This window comes from Salmo salar, chromosome 12, assembly GCF_965601325.2.
Source record: "Salmo salar chromosome 12, fSalSal1, whole genome shotgun sequence".
Lineage (NCBI taxonomy): Eukaryota > Metazoa > Chordata > Actinopteri > Salmoniformes > Salmonidae > Salmo > Salmo salar.
The window spans coordinates 105,743,772-105,760,988 of NC_138302.1; the positions used below are offsets into that span (position 1 = coordinate 105,743,772).

At 46.5% G+C, this 17,217-nt stretch overlaps 1 protein-coding gene across 1 annotated transcript in view; it reads left to right on the top strand.

Moving 5' to 3' along the window:
• Positions 1-17,217, top strand: part of LOC106592089 (phosphatase and actin regulator 3) — a 94,564-nt gene that overhangs the window by 61,664 nt on the left and 15,683 nt on the right. Inside the window, exon 10 of the mRNA XM_082959582.1 lies at positions 17,036-17,091. Within this exon, the coding sequence (XP_082815708.1) occupies positions 17,036-17,091 (56 nt within the window). The remainder of the gene's footprint in view (positions 1-17,035; positions 17,092-17,217) is intronic.

The following is a 17,217-nucleotide window of genomic DNA, read 5'->3' on the forward strand; positions in this document are numbered from 1 at the left end:
ACTACTGGTCACTACTTTTATTTTTTTATTTTTTTTATTTTCACCTTTATTTAACCAGGTAGGCAAGTTGAGAACAAGTTCTCATTTACAATTGCGACCTGGCCAAGATAAAGCAAAGCAGTTCGACAACATACAAAAACACAGAGTTACACATGGAGTAAAACAACATACAATCAATGATGCAGTAGAAAAAATAAAAAAATAAAATAAAAAATAAAAATAAAAATAAGACTATATACAATGTGAGCAAATGATGTGAGATAAGGGAGGTAAAGGCAAAAAAATGCCATGGTGGAAAAGTAAATAAAGTATAGCAAGAAAAACACTGGAATGGTAGATTTGTAGTTTGAAGAAAGTTCAGAGATAAAATATAAATAATATGGTGCAAAGGAGCAAAATAAATAGATACAGTAGGGGAAGAGGTAGTAGTTTGGGCTAAATTATAGATGGGCTATGTACAGGTGCAGTGATCTGTGAGCTGCTCTGACAACTGGTGCTTAAAGCTAGTGAGGGAGATAAGTGTTTCCAGTTTCAGAGATTTTTGTAGTTCGTTCCAGTCATTGGCAGCAGAGAACTGGAAGGAGAGACGACGAAAGGAGGAGTTGGCTTTAGGGGTGACCAGAGAGATATACCTGCTGGAGCGCGTGCTACAGGTGGGTGCTGCTATGGTGACCAGTGAGCGGAGATAAGGGGGGACTTTACCTAGCAGGGTCTTGTAGATGACCTGGAGCCAATGTGTTTGGCGACGATTATGAAGCGAAGGCCAGCCAACGAGAGCGTACAGGTCGCAGTGGTGGGTAGTATATGGGGCTTTGGTGACAAAACGGATGGCACTGTGATAGACTGCATCCAGCTTGTTGAGTAGGGTATTGGAAGCTATTTTGTAAATGACATCGCCGAAGTCGAGGATTGGTAGGATGGTCAGTTTTACGAGGGTATGTTTGGCAGCATGAGTGAAGGATGCTTTGTTGCGAAATAGGAAGCCAATTCGAGATTTCACTTTGGATTGGAGATGATTGATGTGAGTCTGGAAGGAGAGTTTACAGTCTAACCAGACACCTAGGTATTTGTAGTTGTCCACAAATTCTAAGTTAGAACCGTCCAGAGAAGTGATGCTGGACAGGCGGGCAGGTGCAGGCAGCGATCGGTTGAAGAGCATGCATTTAGTTTTACTTGTGTTTAGGAGCAGTTGGAGACCACGGAAGGAGAGTTGAATGGCATTGAAGCTCGTCTGGAGGGTTGTTAACACAGTGTCCAAAGAAGGGCCAGAAGTGTACAGAATGGTGTCGTCTGCGTAGAGGTGGATCAGAGATTCACCAGCAGCAAGAGTGACATCATTTATGTATACAGAGAAAAGAGTTGGCCCAAGAATTGAACCCTGTGGTACCCCCATAGAGACTGCCAGAGGTCCAGACAGTAGGCCCTCCGATTTGACACACTGAACTCTGTCAGAGAAGTAGTTGGTGAACCAGGCGACGCAATCGTTTGAGAAACCAAGGCTACTGAGTCTGCCGATGAGGATGTGGTGATTAACAGAGTCAAAAGCTTTGGCCAGGTCAATGAATACGGCAGCACAGTATTGTTTCTTATCGATGGCGGTTACGATGTCGTTTAGGACCTTGAGCGTGGCTGAGGTGCACCCATGACCAGCTCTGAAACCAGATTGCATAGCGGAGAGGGTGCGGTGGGATTCGAAATGGTCGGTAATCTGTTTGTTAACTTGGCTTTAGAAAGGCAGGGTAGGATGGATATAGATCTGTAGCAATTTGGGTCAAGAGTGTCACCTCCTTTGAAGAGGGGGATGACAGCAGCTGCTTTCCAATCTATGGGAATCTCAGACGACACGAAAGAGAGGTTGAACAGGCTAGTAATAGGGGTTGCAATAATTTCGGCAGATAATTTTAGAAAGAAAGGGTCCAGATTGTCTAGCCCAGCTGATTTGTAGGGGTCCAGATTTTGCAGCTCTTTCAGAACATCAGCTGAATGGATTTGGGAGAAGGAGAAATGGGGGAGGCTTGGGCGAGTAGCTGTGGGGGGTGCAGTGCTGTTGAATGCAGTAGGGGTAGTTAGGTGGAAAGCATGGCCAGCCGTAGAAAAATGCTTATTGAAATTCTCAATTATAGTGGATTTATCGGTGATGACAGAGTTTCCTATCCTCAGTGCAGTGGGCAGCTGGGAGGAGGTGTTCTTATTCTCCATGGACTTTACAGTGTCCCAGAACTTTTTTGAGTTTGTGTTGCACGAAGCAAATTTCTGTTTGAAAAAGCTAGCCTTGGCGTTTCTAACTGCCTGTGTGTATTGGTTTCTAACTTCCCTAAAAAGTTGCATATCGCGGGGGCAGTTCGATGCTAATGCAGAACGCCACAGGATATTTTTGTGTTGGTTAAGGGCAGTCAGGTCTGGGGAGAACCAAGGGCTATATCTGTTCCTGGTTCTACATTTCTTGAAAGGGGCATGCTTATTTAAGATGGTGAGGAAGCCATTTAAAAAAAATAACCAGGCATCCTCTACTGACGGGATGAGGTCAATATCCTTCCAGGATACCAGGGCCAGGTCGATATGAAAGGCTTGCTCGTTGAAATGTTTCAGGGAGCGTTTGACAGTGATGAGTGGAGGTCGTTTGACCGCTGACCCATTACGGGTGCAGGCAATGAGGCAGTGATCGCTGAGATCTTGGTTGAAAACAGCAGAGGTGTATTTAGAGGGCACGTTGGTTAGGATGATATCTATGAGGGTGCCAGTGTTTGCGGCTTTGGGGTTGTACCTGGTGGGTTCATTAATAATTTGTGTGAGATTGAGGGCATCAAGCTTGGATTGTAGGATGGCTGGGGTGTTTTAAGCATGTCCCAGTTTAGGTCACCTAGTAGCACGAGCTCTGAAGATAGATGGGGGGCAATCAGTTCACATATGGTGTCCAGAGCACAACTAGGGGCCGAGGGGGGTCTATAGCAGGCGGCAACGGTGAGAGACTTGTTTTTGGAGAGGTGGATTTTTAAAAGTAGAAGTTCAAATTGTTTGGGTACAGACCTGGATAGCAGGACAGAACTCTGCAGGCTATCTCTGCAGTAGATTGCAACACCGCCCCCTTTGGTCGTTCTATCTTGTCTGAAAACGTTGTAGTTAGGGATGAAGATTTCAGAGTTTTTGGTGGACTTCCTCAGCCAAGATTCAGACACAGCTAGGACGTCCGGGTTGGCAGAGTGTGCTTAAGCAGTGAATAAAACAAACTTAGGGAGGAGGCTTCTAATGTTAACATGCATGAAACCAAGGTTATTACGGTTACAGAAGTCATCAAAAGAGAGCGCCTGGGGAGTAGGAGTGGAGCCAGGCACTGCAGGGCCTGGATTCACCTCTACATCCCCAGAGGAGCAGAGAAGAATAAGTATGAGGGTACGGCTAAAAGCTATAAGAATTGGTCGTCTGTGACGTCCAGAATAGAGAGAAAAAGGAGCAGGTTTCTGGGGGCGATAAAATAGCTTCAAGGTATAATGTACAGACAAAGGTATGGTGGGATGTGAGTACAGAGGAGGTAAACCTAGGCATTTAGTGATTATGAGAGAGATATTGTCTCTAGAAACATCATTGAAACCAGAAGATGTCATAGCATGTGTGGGTGGAGGAACTGAGAGGTTGGATAAGGTATAATGAGCAGGGCTAGAGGCTCTACAGTGAAATAAGCCAATAAACACTAACCAGAACAGCAATGGAGAAGGCATATTGACATTAAGGAGAGGCATGCTTAGCCGAGTGATCAAAGGGTCCAGTGAGATTCAGACAGCTAGCCGGGCCATAGGTAGCAAGCTGGTGGAAGATGGGAGGGAGGTCTGTTTTTAGCCACCTCGTGCGTTTCCGTCTGTGGGTTAGTGGGGTTCCGTGTGGAAGGGGGGACCAGTCCAAGTTGGCAAAATAGTTAGTTGTAGTGGCCCAAGAAAAGTGTTCCGATAGACCTATTCAGATCGCAGCCGAAAAGACAGCTAACGATTAGCGGGCCGCAGATGGGCGATCAGGTTACGTCGCGACGGAGGGGCCAGTTGGATAACTCCCTCGGGCAGATAACGTCGGTGGTCCAGTCGTGAAGACCCGATGGGGCTCCGCATCGGCAGTAAAACGGGTCAGGATAGGTGAGTTGTAGCCCAGGAGACACTTCAGCTGGCTAGCTCAGGAATAGCCCAGGAGTGGCTGACGGAACTCTTCAGCTGGCTAGCTGGCTAGCTCCGTAATAATGTGTGTTAATTCCGTGACCGACGTTGCCAATAGTCACTCAGGTAGCAGCTAGTTAGCTGCAAGATCCAGGTGTAAATGTCCAGAGCCTGCGGTAGAAATCGGGGAAAGGAGAGAGAATAGGTCCGGTATGCTCTGGTCTGAGTCGCGCTGTACAAAAACTGGCGATAGCTTTTCGAGCTAATGGATAGCTGAGGACAGCTAACCGTGGCTAGCTGAACTTCAACGTTAGCCAGTGAAAATGGCTAACCTCTTGCTAGCTTCTGTTGTGGAATTCAGATGAGGTAAATAATACTTTATTTTTTAAATTGGTGAGGCGGGTTGCAGGAGAGTGCTTTGAGGTTGAGTTTTTAGAATTAAAAAAAAAATATATATATAAAAAGATAAGTGAAGAAAAAATATGTAAATATATATATACACGGGACACGACAAGAGGAGGGTAGAGGACGTCTGAACTGCTACGCCATCTTGGGGAAGAAAAAAAAAACTACTAGTCTCTACTGGTCACTACTGGTCACTAGTCGTCACTTCTAATCTCTACTGGTCACTACTAGTCACTACTGGTCACTACTAGTCACTACTAGTCACTACTGGTCTCTGCTGGTCACTACTGGTCTCTACTAGTCTCTACTGGTCACTACTGGTCACTACTGGTCACTACTAGTCTCTACTGGTCACTACTGGTCTCTACTGGTCACTACTGGTCACTACTCGTCACTACTGGTCACTACTCGTCTCTACTGGTCACTACTGGTCACTACTGGTCACTACTAGTCTCTACTGGTCACTACTAGTCTCTACTGGTCACTACTGGTCACTACTGGTCACTACTGGTCACTACTAGTCTCTACTGGTCACTACTGGTCACTACTGGTCACTACTAGTCTCTACTGGTCACTACTGGTCACTACTCGTCACTACTCGTCACTACTGGTCACTACTGGTCACTACTGGTCACTACTCGTCAGTACTGGTCACTACTCGTCACTACTGGTCACTACTGGTCTCTACTAGTCACTACTGGTCTCTACTTGTCACTACTGATCACTACTGGTCACTACTGGTCTTTACTGGTCACTGCTGGTCACTACTGGTCACTACTGGTCACTACTGGTCACTACTGGTCACTACTGGTCACTACTCGTCACTACTGGTCACTACTGGTCACTACTGGTCTCTACTGGTCACTACTGGTCTCTACTAGTCACTACTGGTCTCTACTTGTCACTACTGATCACTACTGGTCACTACTGGTCTTTACTAGTCTCTACTGGTCACTACTGGTCACTACTCGTCACTACTGGTCACTACTGGTCACTACTGGTCACTACTCGTCACTACTGGTCACTACTGGTCACTACTGGTCTCTACTGGTCACTACTGGTCTCTACTAGTCACTACTGGTCTCTACTTGTCACTACTGATCACTACTGGTCACTACTGGTCTTTACTGGTCACTGCTGGTCACTACTGGTCACTACTGGTCACTACTGGTCTTTACTGGTCACTGTTGGTCTTTACTGGTCACTACTGGTCACTACTGGTCACTACTGGTCACTACTGGTCTTTACTGGTCACTACTGGTCACTACTGGTCTTTACTGGTCACTGCTGGTCTTTACTGATGTGTGTATGTTTGTTCTTCTGAGTCAGCAGCACTCTGGCACTCAACACTCCAGGCTGCTAATGGTACAACACGGTAACAGACTAATGGTACAACACGGTAACAGACTAATGGAACATTACGGTAACAGACTAATGGTACATTACGGTAACAGACTAATGGAACATTACGGTAACAGACTAATGGAACATTACGGTAACAGACTAATGGAACATTACGGTAACAGACTAATGGTACAACACGGTAACAGACTAATGGTACAACACGGTAACAGACTAATGGTACAACACGGTAACAGACTAATGGTACAACACGGGAACAGACTAATGGTACAACACGGGAACAGACTAATGGTACAACACGGTAACAGACTAATGGTACAACACGGTAACAGACTAATGGTACAACACGGTAACAGACTAATGGTACAACACGGGAACAGACTAATGGTACAACACGGGAACAGACTAATGGTACAACACGGTAACAGATATTTCATTTGTTTTAGTGTGATGTGTACTGTGATTTATGTGATCATTTGTAGTTGAAGACTCATTGAGATGTGATGCTCTTTATGGTTGTGTGGTAAAAGAGTTTGATATTTGTATTGTATGATTGAGACTGGGTTCACTCTACACTTCATGAATGGACAAACATTGCGTGACTAAGGTCACTTGAGTTCTCTGAACTTCTTTACCGGGCTGGACTCTTTAGGCCCGAGGTACAGGACCTTTCTGGAGGAACCAGAGGTCGTTGTTTGTTATATTATTATGTGTGTGATCATTTATGTTGGTAATACAACCCACGCAAAAGAAAGTTGTTTTTGAAGTTATTTCCAATGTTTTAGAGAGTTTATGAAAAGTGTATGTCCATCCTGACTTTTACATGAGTCCTTTGTATTGGTGTAGACTTGACAGATGAGACGGGACTCATTCCCTTCCAAACCAAAAGGAGAAATCAATATTTTCTCTGGCAGGCACATCCTACCTGGAACCCCTGTCAAAACTGTTACATGAAAAACAATAACCTCTAGTCAAAACCATTACTGTGTGTGTGTGTGTGTGTGTGTGTGTGTGTGTGTGTGTGTGTGTGTGTGTGTGTGTGTGTGTGTGTGTGTGTGTGTGTGTGTGTGTGTGTGTGTGTGTGTGTGTGTGTGTGTGTGTGTGTGTGTGTGTGTGTGTGTGTGTGTGTGTGTGTGTGTGTGTGTGTGTGTCAGCGCAGCACGCCACACTCGTCTGGTTCAAAATCACTTGGGGAAAAATATTTGACTGCATTAAACTGACATGATAAATGTCATGCTTCCTCATCATCACCTGGGAAATGTCAATATTTTGTGTCTTCTATGCTGTCAGAACATCTGTATTGACCAGGGAATACAGTTCAGTGTATTGTAGAGTACAGCAAAACCAGGGAATACAGTTCAGTGTATTGTAGAGTACAGCAAAACCAGGGAATACAGTTCAGTGTATTGTAGAGTACAGCAAAACCAGGGAATGCAGTTCAGTGTATTGTAGAGTACAGCAAAACCAGGGAATGCAGTTCAGTGTATTGTAGAGTACAGCAAAACCAGGGAATGCAGTTCAGTGTATTGTAGAGTACAGCAAAACTCAGTTGGTTTTGAAGAGAAGAGGAGACGAGGGGAAGGGAAGGGAATCCTGGTGTGCTATATATAACTCTGTAGTTGTCAGCTCAGCTGAAATACTGCGGCACACAGCCCTAATCAATGTGTCCTCTTATGTCACAGGACCGCTGCTCTCCTCCCCTCGCTGAAAAGGAGGGAGGGGAGTGGGAGAAGGAGGCAGGTAGGCAGATTGTATTTTCTCCCTGATTGACTCTCCCATGTCCTGTTTTGTTGTGGAATATTGCTGTTACTGCAGTGATCTGCATCTCTACCCTCAGTAATACCAGAGGTGTCCTCTCCTCTCCTCTGGCTGTGTCTCAGTAATAACAGAGGTGTCCTCTCCTCTGGCTGTGTCTCATTAATACCAGAGGTGTCCTCTCCTCTCCTCTGGCTGTGTCTCATTAATACCAGAGGTGTCCTCTCCTCTCCTCTGGCTGTGTCTCAGTAATACCAGAGGTGTCCTCTCCTCTCCTCTGGCTGTGTCTCAGTAATACCAGAGGTGTCCTCTTCTCTCCTCTGGCTGTGTCTCATTAATACCAGAGGTGTCCTCTCCTCTCCTCTGGCTGTGTCTCAGTAATACCAGAGGTGTCCTCTCCTCTCCTCTGGCTGTGTCTCAGTAATACCAGAGGTGTCCTCTCCTCTCCTCTGGCTGTGTCTCATTAATACCAGAGGTGTCCTCTCCTCTGGCTGTGTCTCATTAATACCAGAGGTGTCCTCTCCTCTGGCTGTGTCTCAGTAATACCAGAGGTATCCTCTTCTCTCCTCTGGCTGTGTCTCAGTAATACCAGAGGTGTCCTCTTCTCTCCTCTGGCTGTGTCTCATTAATACCAGAGGTGTCCTCTCCTCTGGCTTTGTCTCAGTAATACCAGAGGTGTCCTCTCCTCTCCTCTGGCTTTGTCTCAGTAATACCAGAGGTGTCCTCTCCTCTGGCTGTGTCTCATTAATACCAGAGGTGTCCTCTCCTCTGGCTGTGTCTCAGTAATACCAGAGGTGTCCTCTCCTCTCCTCTGGCTGTGTCTCATTAATACCAGAGGTGTCCTCTCCTCTGGCTGTGTCTCATTAATACCAGAGGTGTCCTCTTCTCTCCTCTGGCTGTGTCTCATTAATACCAGAGGTGTCCTCTCCTCTGGCTGTGTCTCATTAATACCAGAGGTCTCCTCTCCTCTCCTCTGGCTTTGTCTCAGTAATACCAGAGGTGTCCTCTCCTCTCCTCTGGCTGTGTCTCGTTTGGTAGTAGTAGTCTGGTACTGGTAGTAGTAGTAGTCTGGTAGTAGTAGTAGTCTGGTAGTAGTAGTAGTCTGGTAGTAGTAGTAGTAGTCTGGTAGTAGTAGTAGTCTGGTAGTAGTAGTAGTCTGGTAGTAGTAGTAGTCTGGTAGTAGTAGTAGTCTGGTAGTAGTAGTAGTCTGGTAGTAGTAGTAGTCTGGTACTGGTAGTAGTAGTCTGGTAGTAGTAGTAGTCTGGTACTGGTAGTAGTAGTAGTCTGGTAGTAGTAGTAGTAGTCTGGTACTGGTAGTAGTAGTAGTCTGGTAGTAGTAGTAGTCTGTTACTGGTAGTAGTAGTCTGGTAGTAGTAGTAGTAGTAGTCTGGTACTGGTAGTAGTAGTAGTAGTAGTAGTAGTAGTAGTAGTAGTAGTAGTAGTAGTAGTAGTCTGGTACTGGTTGTAGTAGTCTGGTAGTAGTAGTAGTCTGGTACTGGTAGTAGTAGTAGTAGTAGTAGTAGTAGTAGTCTGGTACTGGTAGTAGTAGTCTCGTAATAGTAGTAGTCTAGTAGTAGTAGTAGTAGTAGTAGTAGTAGTAGTCTGGTAGTAGTAGTGGTCTGGTAGTAGTAGTAGTCTGGTAGTAGTAGTAGTAGTAGTAGTCTGGTACTGGTAGTAGTAGTGTAGTACTGGTAGTAGTAGTAGTCTGGTAGTAGTAGTGGTCTGGTAGTAGTAGTAGTCTGGTAGTAGTAGTAGTAGTAGTAGTCTGGTACTGGTAGTAGTAGTGTGGTACTGGTAGTAGTAGTAGTCTGGTACTGGTAGTAGTAGTCTGGTAATAGTAGTAGTAGTAGTAGTAGTAGTCTGGTACTGGTAGTAGTAGTGTGGTACTGGTAGTAGTAGTAGTCTGGTAGTAGTAGTAGTCTGGTACTGGTAGTAGTAGTAGTCTGGTACTGGTTGTAGTAGGTGTCTGGTAGTAGTAGTAGTGTGGTACTGGTAGTAGTAGTAGTGTGGTACTGGTAGTAGTAGTAGTGTGGTACTGGTAGTAGTAGTCTGGTAGTAGTAGTAGTCTGGTACTGGTTGTAGTAGGTGTCTGGTAGTAGTAGTAGTGTGGTACTGGTAGTAGTAGTAGTGTGGTACTGGTAGTAGTAGTAGTGTGGTACTGGTAGTAGTAGTCTGGTAGTAGTAGTAGTCTGGTACTGGTTGTAGTAGGTGTCTGGTAGTAGTAGCAGTCTGGTAGTAGTAGTAGTAGTCTGGTACTGGTAGTAGTAGTCTGGTAGTAGTAGTAGTCTGGTACTGGTTGTAGTCTTCCCTGTGGCTCAGTTGGTAGAGCATGGTGTGTGCAACGCCAGGGTTGTGGGTTCGATTCCCACGGGGGGCCAGTACAAAAAAATAAAAAAGATAAACTGAATGTATGCATGCACTACTGTAAGTCGCTCTGGATAAGAGCGTCTGCTAAATGACGTAAATGTAAAATGTTGTAGTAGTAGTCTGGTAGTAGTAGTAGTCAGGTACTGGTAGCATAAAGAGTGTTAAGTTTTGTGAGGGTTAGTTAGGGTGAGGGTTAGTTAGGGTTCGAGTTCGTTAGGGTGAAGGTTTGGGTTCGTTATGGTTAGATATGATGAGGGGTAGTATTAGTTAGGGTGTATGGGGATGAGGTAGATTGGATGGGCTATTTACAGATGATCTATGTACAGGTGCAGTGAGCTGCTCTGACAGCTGGTGCTTAAAGCTGGTGAGGGAGGTAAGAGTCTCCAGCTTTAGTGATTTTTGCAGTTCATTCCAGTCATTGGCAGCAGAGAACTGGAAGGAAAGGCGGCCAAAGGAAGAATTGGCTTTGGGGGTGAGCAGTGAAATATACCTGCTGGAGCGCGTGCTACGGGTGGGTGCTGCTATGGTGACCAGTGAGCTGAGATAAGGCAGGGCTTTCCCTAGCAGAGACTTGTAGATGACCTGGAGCCAGTGGGTTTGGCGACGAGTATGAAGCGAGGGCCAGCCAACGAGAGCGTACACGTCGCAATGGTGGGTAGTATATGGGGCTTTGGTGACAAAATGGATGGCACTGTGATAGACTGCATCCAATTTGTTGAGTAGAGTGTTAGAGGCTATTTTGTAAATGACATCACCGAAGTCGAGGATCGGTAGGATGGTCAGTTTTACGAGGGTATGTTTGGCAGCATGAGTGAAGGATGCTTTGTTGCGAAATAGGAAGCCGATTCTAGATTTAATTTTGGATTGGAGATGCTCAATGTGAGTCTGGAAGGAGAGTTTACAGTCTAAACAGACACCCAGGTATTTGTAGTTGTCCACATATTCTAAGTTAGAACCGTCCAGAGAAGTGATGTTGGACAGGCGGGCAGGTGCAGGCAGCGATCGGTTGAAGAGCATGCATTTAGTTTTACTTGTGTTTAGGAGCAGTTGGAGGCCACGGAAGGAGAGTTGAATGGCATTGAAGCTCGTCTGGAGGGTTGTTAACACAGTGTCCAAAGAAGGGCCAGAAGTGTACAGAATGGTGTCGTCTGCGTAGAGGTGGATCAGAGATTCACCAGCAGCAAGAGCGACATCATTTATGTATACAGAGAAAAGAGTTGGCCCAAGAATTGAACCCTGTGGTACCCCCATAGAGACTGCCAGAGGTCCAGACAGTAGGCCCTCCGATTTGACACACTGAACTCTGTCAGAGAAGTAGTTGGGGAACCAGGCGACGCAATCGTTTGAGAAACCAAGGCTACTGAGTCTGCCGATGAGGATGTGGTGATTAACAGAGTCAAAAGCTTTGGCCAGGTCAATGAATACGGCAGCACAGTATTGTTTCTTATCGATGGCGGTTACGATGTCGTTTAGGACCTTGAGCGTGGCTGAGGTGCACCCATGACCAGCTCTGAAACCAGATTGCATAGCGGAGAGGGTGCGGTGGGATTCGAAATGTAGCCCACGAATTAGCGTGTATACCTCTTCGGCTAGCCGGGAGATGGGCCTAGCTCGAGGCTAACTGGTGCTTGCTTCAACACGAGGAAAGTAATCAGGGTGCAGAACCATAAATACTCTTGTAAACCAAACCTAGTCTATTCTGGGACACCCTAGCCTCAACAGGCAGCCAGTTTAGTTCCTGAAAGCAGCTCCTGCCTATGTGAGTACGTGGACTCACCTTCAATACTACCCTGATCAGCTTATTCTGGGTTATGTAGAGCTTCCCCTTCATAAGTTTAGATAAGCCCCCGAACCAGGAAGTACTAGTGTCGTCATAAAGGCATTTTGGCTACGCTAGAGGGCAGTGACTTTCATGGAGTCCTTATCAAGCAGCATGAACTTTGCAGCCAAAAAACAGTCCTGGCATTAATCTTCCCTTGCACTTTAGTGGCCATTCTCACACCTCAAGGATGCATCCCAGGTAGCTAACAGAGGTTTTAGTAGTCAGCCCCCCCCCCCCCCCCCTAACTCCACTCTGATTTCAGAGGATCTACTCAATTTAGGTCTGGATACAAATACTTGCCTCAGTTTACGTAAATGCAGAGAGAGCTTTTTCCTAAGCCGTTTCCTAATGTTAGTAAACTCTGTGAAAAGTATGCACTCCAACACAGTTTTACTTTTGTGAGACACCATAAGTGTAGAGTCATCCGCATAAAGGAAAAGACGGCAAGAACAAGCATCTTTCATTAATGTACAATAAAAACAGCAGAGGCCCAAGCACGCTGCCCTGCGGAACGCCACAACTCATTGGTTTTGCCTGAGACAGTGAACCATTCATCTCTACTACTTGCTCCCTACCTGATAAATAGGACTTTAACCAGCCTAGAGGGATACTGCTAGTGCCTCCAGTTTGGAGATTAGGAGGAGAGGAGAAGGAGGTAGGGGAGAGTGGAGGAGAGGATAGGAGAAGAGAGAAGAGGGGAGAGGAGAGGAAAAGAAGAGGGGAGAGATTAGGAGGAGAGGAGAGGGGGTTAGGAGAAAGGAGAGGAGAGATTAGGAGGAGAGGGGGAGAGGAGAGGAGAGAGGAGAGGAGAGGGGGGAGAGGAGAGGAGGTAGGGGAGAGTGGAGGAGATGAGAGATTAGGAAGAGAGGAGAGGGGGGAGAGGAGAGGAGGTAGGGGAGAGTGGAGGAGATGAGAGATTAGGAGAGGAGAGGGAGGAGAGGAGGTAGGGGTGAGTGGAGGAGATGAGAGATTAGGAAGAGAGGAGAGGAGAGGAGAGGAGAGGGGAGAGGAGAGGAGAGGAGAGGAGAGGAGAGGAGAGGAGAGGAGAGGAGAGGAGAGGAGAGGAGAGGAGAGGAGAGGAGAGGAGAGGAGAGGAGGTAGGGGAGAGTGGAGGAGATGAGAGATTAGGAAGAGAGGAGGAGATGAGAGATTAGGAGAGAGTGGAGGAGATGAGAGATTAGGAAGAGAGGAGAGGAGAGGAGAGGAGAGGAGAGGAGAGGAGAGGAGAGGAGAGGAGAGGAGAGGAGAGGAGGGGAGGGGAGAGGAGAGGAGGGGAGGGGAGAGGAGGGGAGAGGAGAGGAGGGGAGAGGAGAGAGGGGAAGGGAGGGAAGGGGAGGGGAGGGGAGGGGAGGAGGGGAGGGGAGAGGAGAGAGAGAGAGGAGAGAGGAGAGGAGAGGAGAGGAGGGGAGGGGAGGGGAGAGAGAGGAGAGGAGAGGAGAGGAGAGGAGAGGAGAGGAGAGGAGAGGAGAGGAGAGGAGAGGAGAGGAGAGGAGAGGAGAGGAGAGGAGAGGAGAGGAGAGGAGGGGAGAGGGAGGGGAGAGGAGGGGAGAGGAGAGGAGAGGAGAGGAGAGGAGGGGAGGGGAGAGGAATGGAGGGGAGGGGAGAGGAGAGGAGGGGAGGGGACACACACACACATCTCGGTGGTCCCTACCGTGCAGTGCCTAGGTCACAGCTGAGCCCTCAGAATGGCTGTTCTATTTCAGTTCTGTAACCCAGGTGTCCTGCTCCACCTCTCTCTGCCAGCGCTGGGCCGGGACATAGACTGGCCTTTATATAGACTGGCCTTTATATAGACTGGCCTTTATATAGACTGGCCTTTATATGGACTGGCCTTTATATGGACTGGCCTTTATATAGACTGGCCTTTATATGGACTGGCCTTTATATAGACTGGCCTTTATATGGACTGGCCTTTATATAGACTGGCCTTTATATAGACTGGCCTTTATATAGACTGGCCTTTATATAGACTGGCCTTTATATAGACTGGCCTTTATATAGACTGGCCTTTATATGGACTGGCCTTTATATAGACTGGGCTTGCATCCCAAATGTTAACGTATTACTTTAAAGTGCACTAGTTTGACCAGGGCCCATAGGGGACAGGACCAGAACAGGGACAGGACCAGAACAGGGACAGGACCAGAACAGGGACAGGACCAGAACAGGACCAGTTAGAGTAGCATAGCTTTGTCTTGGTTCCAGAGAGGAGTGATGTGCAGTTCGTGAACGATTCATTATTTTTTTGAACTCTTTTTATTGACTCAATATTCATGAGTCGTTTTATCAGAGTGATTCGTTCATTTTAGTCGTTCGTTTGACCTGCTAGTGCTGTGCGGAGTGGCCACAATGAGTCCTACAGCAGGACTAATACAGGACTAACACAGGACTAATACAGGACTAACACAGGACTAATACAGGACTAATACAGGACTAACACAGGACTAATACAGGACTAACACAGGACTAACACAGGACTAACACAGGACTAATACAGGACTAATACAGGACTAATACAGGACTAACACAGGACTAATACAGGACTAATACAGGGCTCAGCGGTTCCACAGACATGCTCTGACTTTCTGTCATACGCGCGTAGGAAAATACATCATGAGCGTAGGAAAAAAAAGACAATTTTAGAGCTAATACTTGATTGCATGGTGCAAGAAGGGATGCAATTAATTGATTATTGAATGGTTTGATACACACAGCCTTTTCTCCTCCGACTCGAGAACGAATCGTTTGGTGGGCTGCGTTCGCGAACGACGTGCGTATCACCTTTACCGCAGTCAAACTATCCGCCAAGAGTCGTTCACAGTCTAGTCCGGACGCGGCCACAAATAGATGTCGTTTCAAATGTATCAAGAAATAACCTTATTGGTATACCTAGCAACCAACAAAATGTACATTGTTTAAAGCACAAGTTTACAAGTCTCCGTAAAAAAAATGACAGCTCCAAATAATCCCCCTTTACTGAACGTCATGTGAAGGAAGAGGCCTGGCCGGCCTGGTACAGCTCCTGGATGAGGAAGAGGCCTGGCCGGCCTGGTACAGCTCCTGGATGAGGAAGAGGCCTGGCCGGCCTGGTACAGCTCCTGGATGAGGAAGAGGCCTGGCCGGCCTGGTACAGCTCCTGGATGAGGAAGAGGCCTGGCCGGCCTGGTACAGCTCCTGGATGAGGAAGAGGCCTGGCCGGCCTGGTACAGCTCCTGGATGAGGAAGAGGCCTGGCCGGCCTGGTACAGCTCCTGGATGAGGAAGAGGCCTGGCCGGCCTGGTACAGCTCCTGGATGAGGAAGAGGCCTGGCCGGCCTGGTACAGCTCCTGGATGAGGAAGAGGCCTGTAGAATTAAAAGACTGTTTCCAGTTTTTAGTTCACTGGTTGGGGGTCCTGCTGAACGATTCGAAAAGACCCGAGTCAGTAAAAAAAGGGAGAAACTTGCCATCACTACTGTCTGCCTGCTGAGTCTCTGGCTGCAGCATTTTAAAGCGTGAACCTTTTGAATCGTAGGTGGGAATTTCCTCCCACGTAGAGAGACGCCTTTCCCCTCCTTGCGGATGGCGGCTGTGCTGTAGTGAAAAGGTTATCCGCTATCCGGGATCCTTGGGACCGTAGCAAAAGCAAAAGCTCTCCAGCACCAAGTACATTTTACTAGAACCTTTATTTAACTAGGCAAGCCAGTTAAGAACAAATTCGTATTTACAATGACGGCCTACACCGGACCAGTGATGGAAAAAGTGCCCAATTGTCATAGTTGAGTAAAAGTAATGATACTTTAATAGAAAATGACTCAAATAAAAGTTAAAGTCGCCCAGTAAAATACTACTTGATTTAAAGTCTAAAAGTATTTGGTTTTGAGTATACTTAAGTATCAACAGTAAATGTAATTGCTAAAATATACTTAAGTATCAAATGTAAAAGTATAAATCATTTCAAGTTCCTTATATTAAGAAAATCAGAAGGTATGATTTTCTTGTATTTTACATTTATGAATAGCCAGGGGCACACTCCAACACTTAGACAGCATTTACAAACGAAGAATGTGTGTTTAGTGAGTCCTCCAGATCAGAGGCAGTAGGGACGACCAGGGATGTTCTCTGTTTAGTGAGTCCTCTAGATCAGAGGCAGTAGGGACGACCAGGGATGTTATCTGTTTAGTGAGTCCTCCAGATCAGAGGCAGTAGGGACGACCAGGGATGTTCTCTGTTTAGTGAGTCCTCCAGATCAGAGGCAGTAGGGATGACCAGGGATGTTCTCTGTTTAGTGAGTCCTCCAGATCAGAGGCAGTAGGGACGACCAGGGATGTTCTCTGTTTAGTGAGTCCTCCAGATCAGAGGCAGTAGGGATGACCAGGGATGTTCTCTGTTTAGTGAGTCCTCCAGATCAGAGGCAGTAGGGATGACCAGGGATGTTCTCTGTTTAGTGAGTCCTCCAGATCAGAGGCAGTAGGGATGACCAGGGATGTTCTCTTGATAAGTGTGTGAATTGGACCATTTTCCTGTCCTGATGAGCATTCAAAATGTAATGAATACTTTTGGTTGTCAGGGAAAATGTATGGAGTTAAACATACATTATTTTCTTTAGAAATGTAAAGTAAAAGTTGTCAAAAAATATATAAATAGTAAAGTACAGATACAAAAAAAATGACTTAAGTAGTACTTTGAAGTATTTTTGCCTAAGTACTTTACCCCAGTGCATCGGACAGCACTGCGTCAGTAGGCAGACAGAATAGTTAGATAGGAGAGAGCCGAGCAGACACTAACTGAGCTCAGTTCTTCATCTCTACAGGATCATACACATTTATCATTTTACTTTCCAGTCCTTCCTGTTTTATCTTGCACTTTGGAAATATTTATTGAAGGGAAAAGAACGCTCTAAATCTGGACAAATATTCTCCAATCGGGACTTTGTGTTTTGTAGCGTGATTAAAAACGCGCCTCGCTTTCTACCCCGATGTGGAGGCGCTCTCGGTTCAGTCCCAGAAGAGGGTTTCTGGACTCCAGATGGTACACTAGGAAGTGTAGATCCTGGAGCGGTTCTGCACGCCGACTCAGACTTCTTGACTTCTGCTGCTGCTAGTAGAGACTGTCAGTCTGTCAGAGACTGTGACCTGACTGGAGGACCGGAGGGAAACAGACAACAACATCATGGTTCAGAATGTGATTCTGGTGTTTTTCCGCAGGCGGCTGAGCCAGAGACCGGCGGTAGAGGAGCTGGAGAGTCGGAACATCCTCAAACGTGAGTATTGGATCATGATACATCGTTTATAATCGATTAAAACAAGAGGATATAATAAATATGATCCTTTATATCGGATCGTAGTTTATTATCAGTTTTTAATAAGTGAAACTGTCCGTGTCTGTC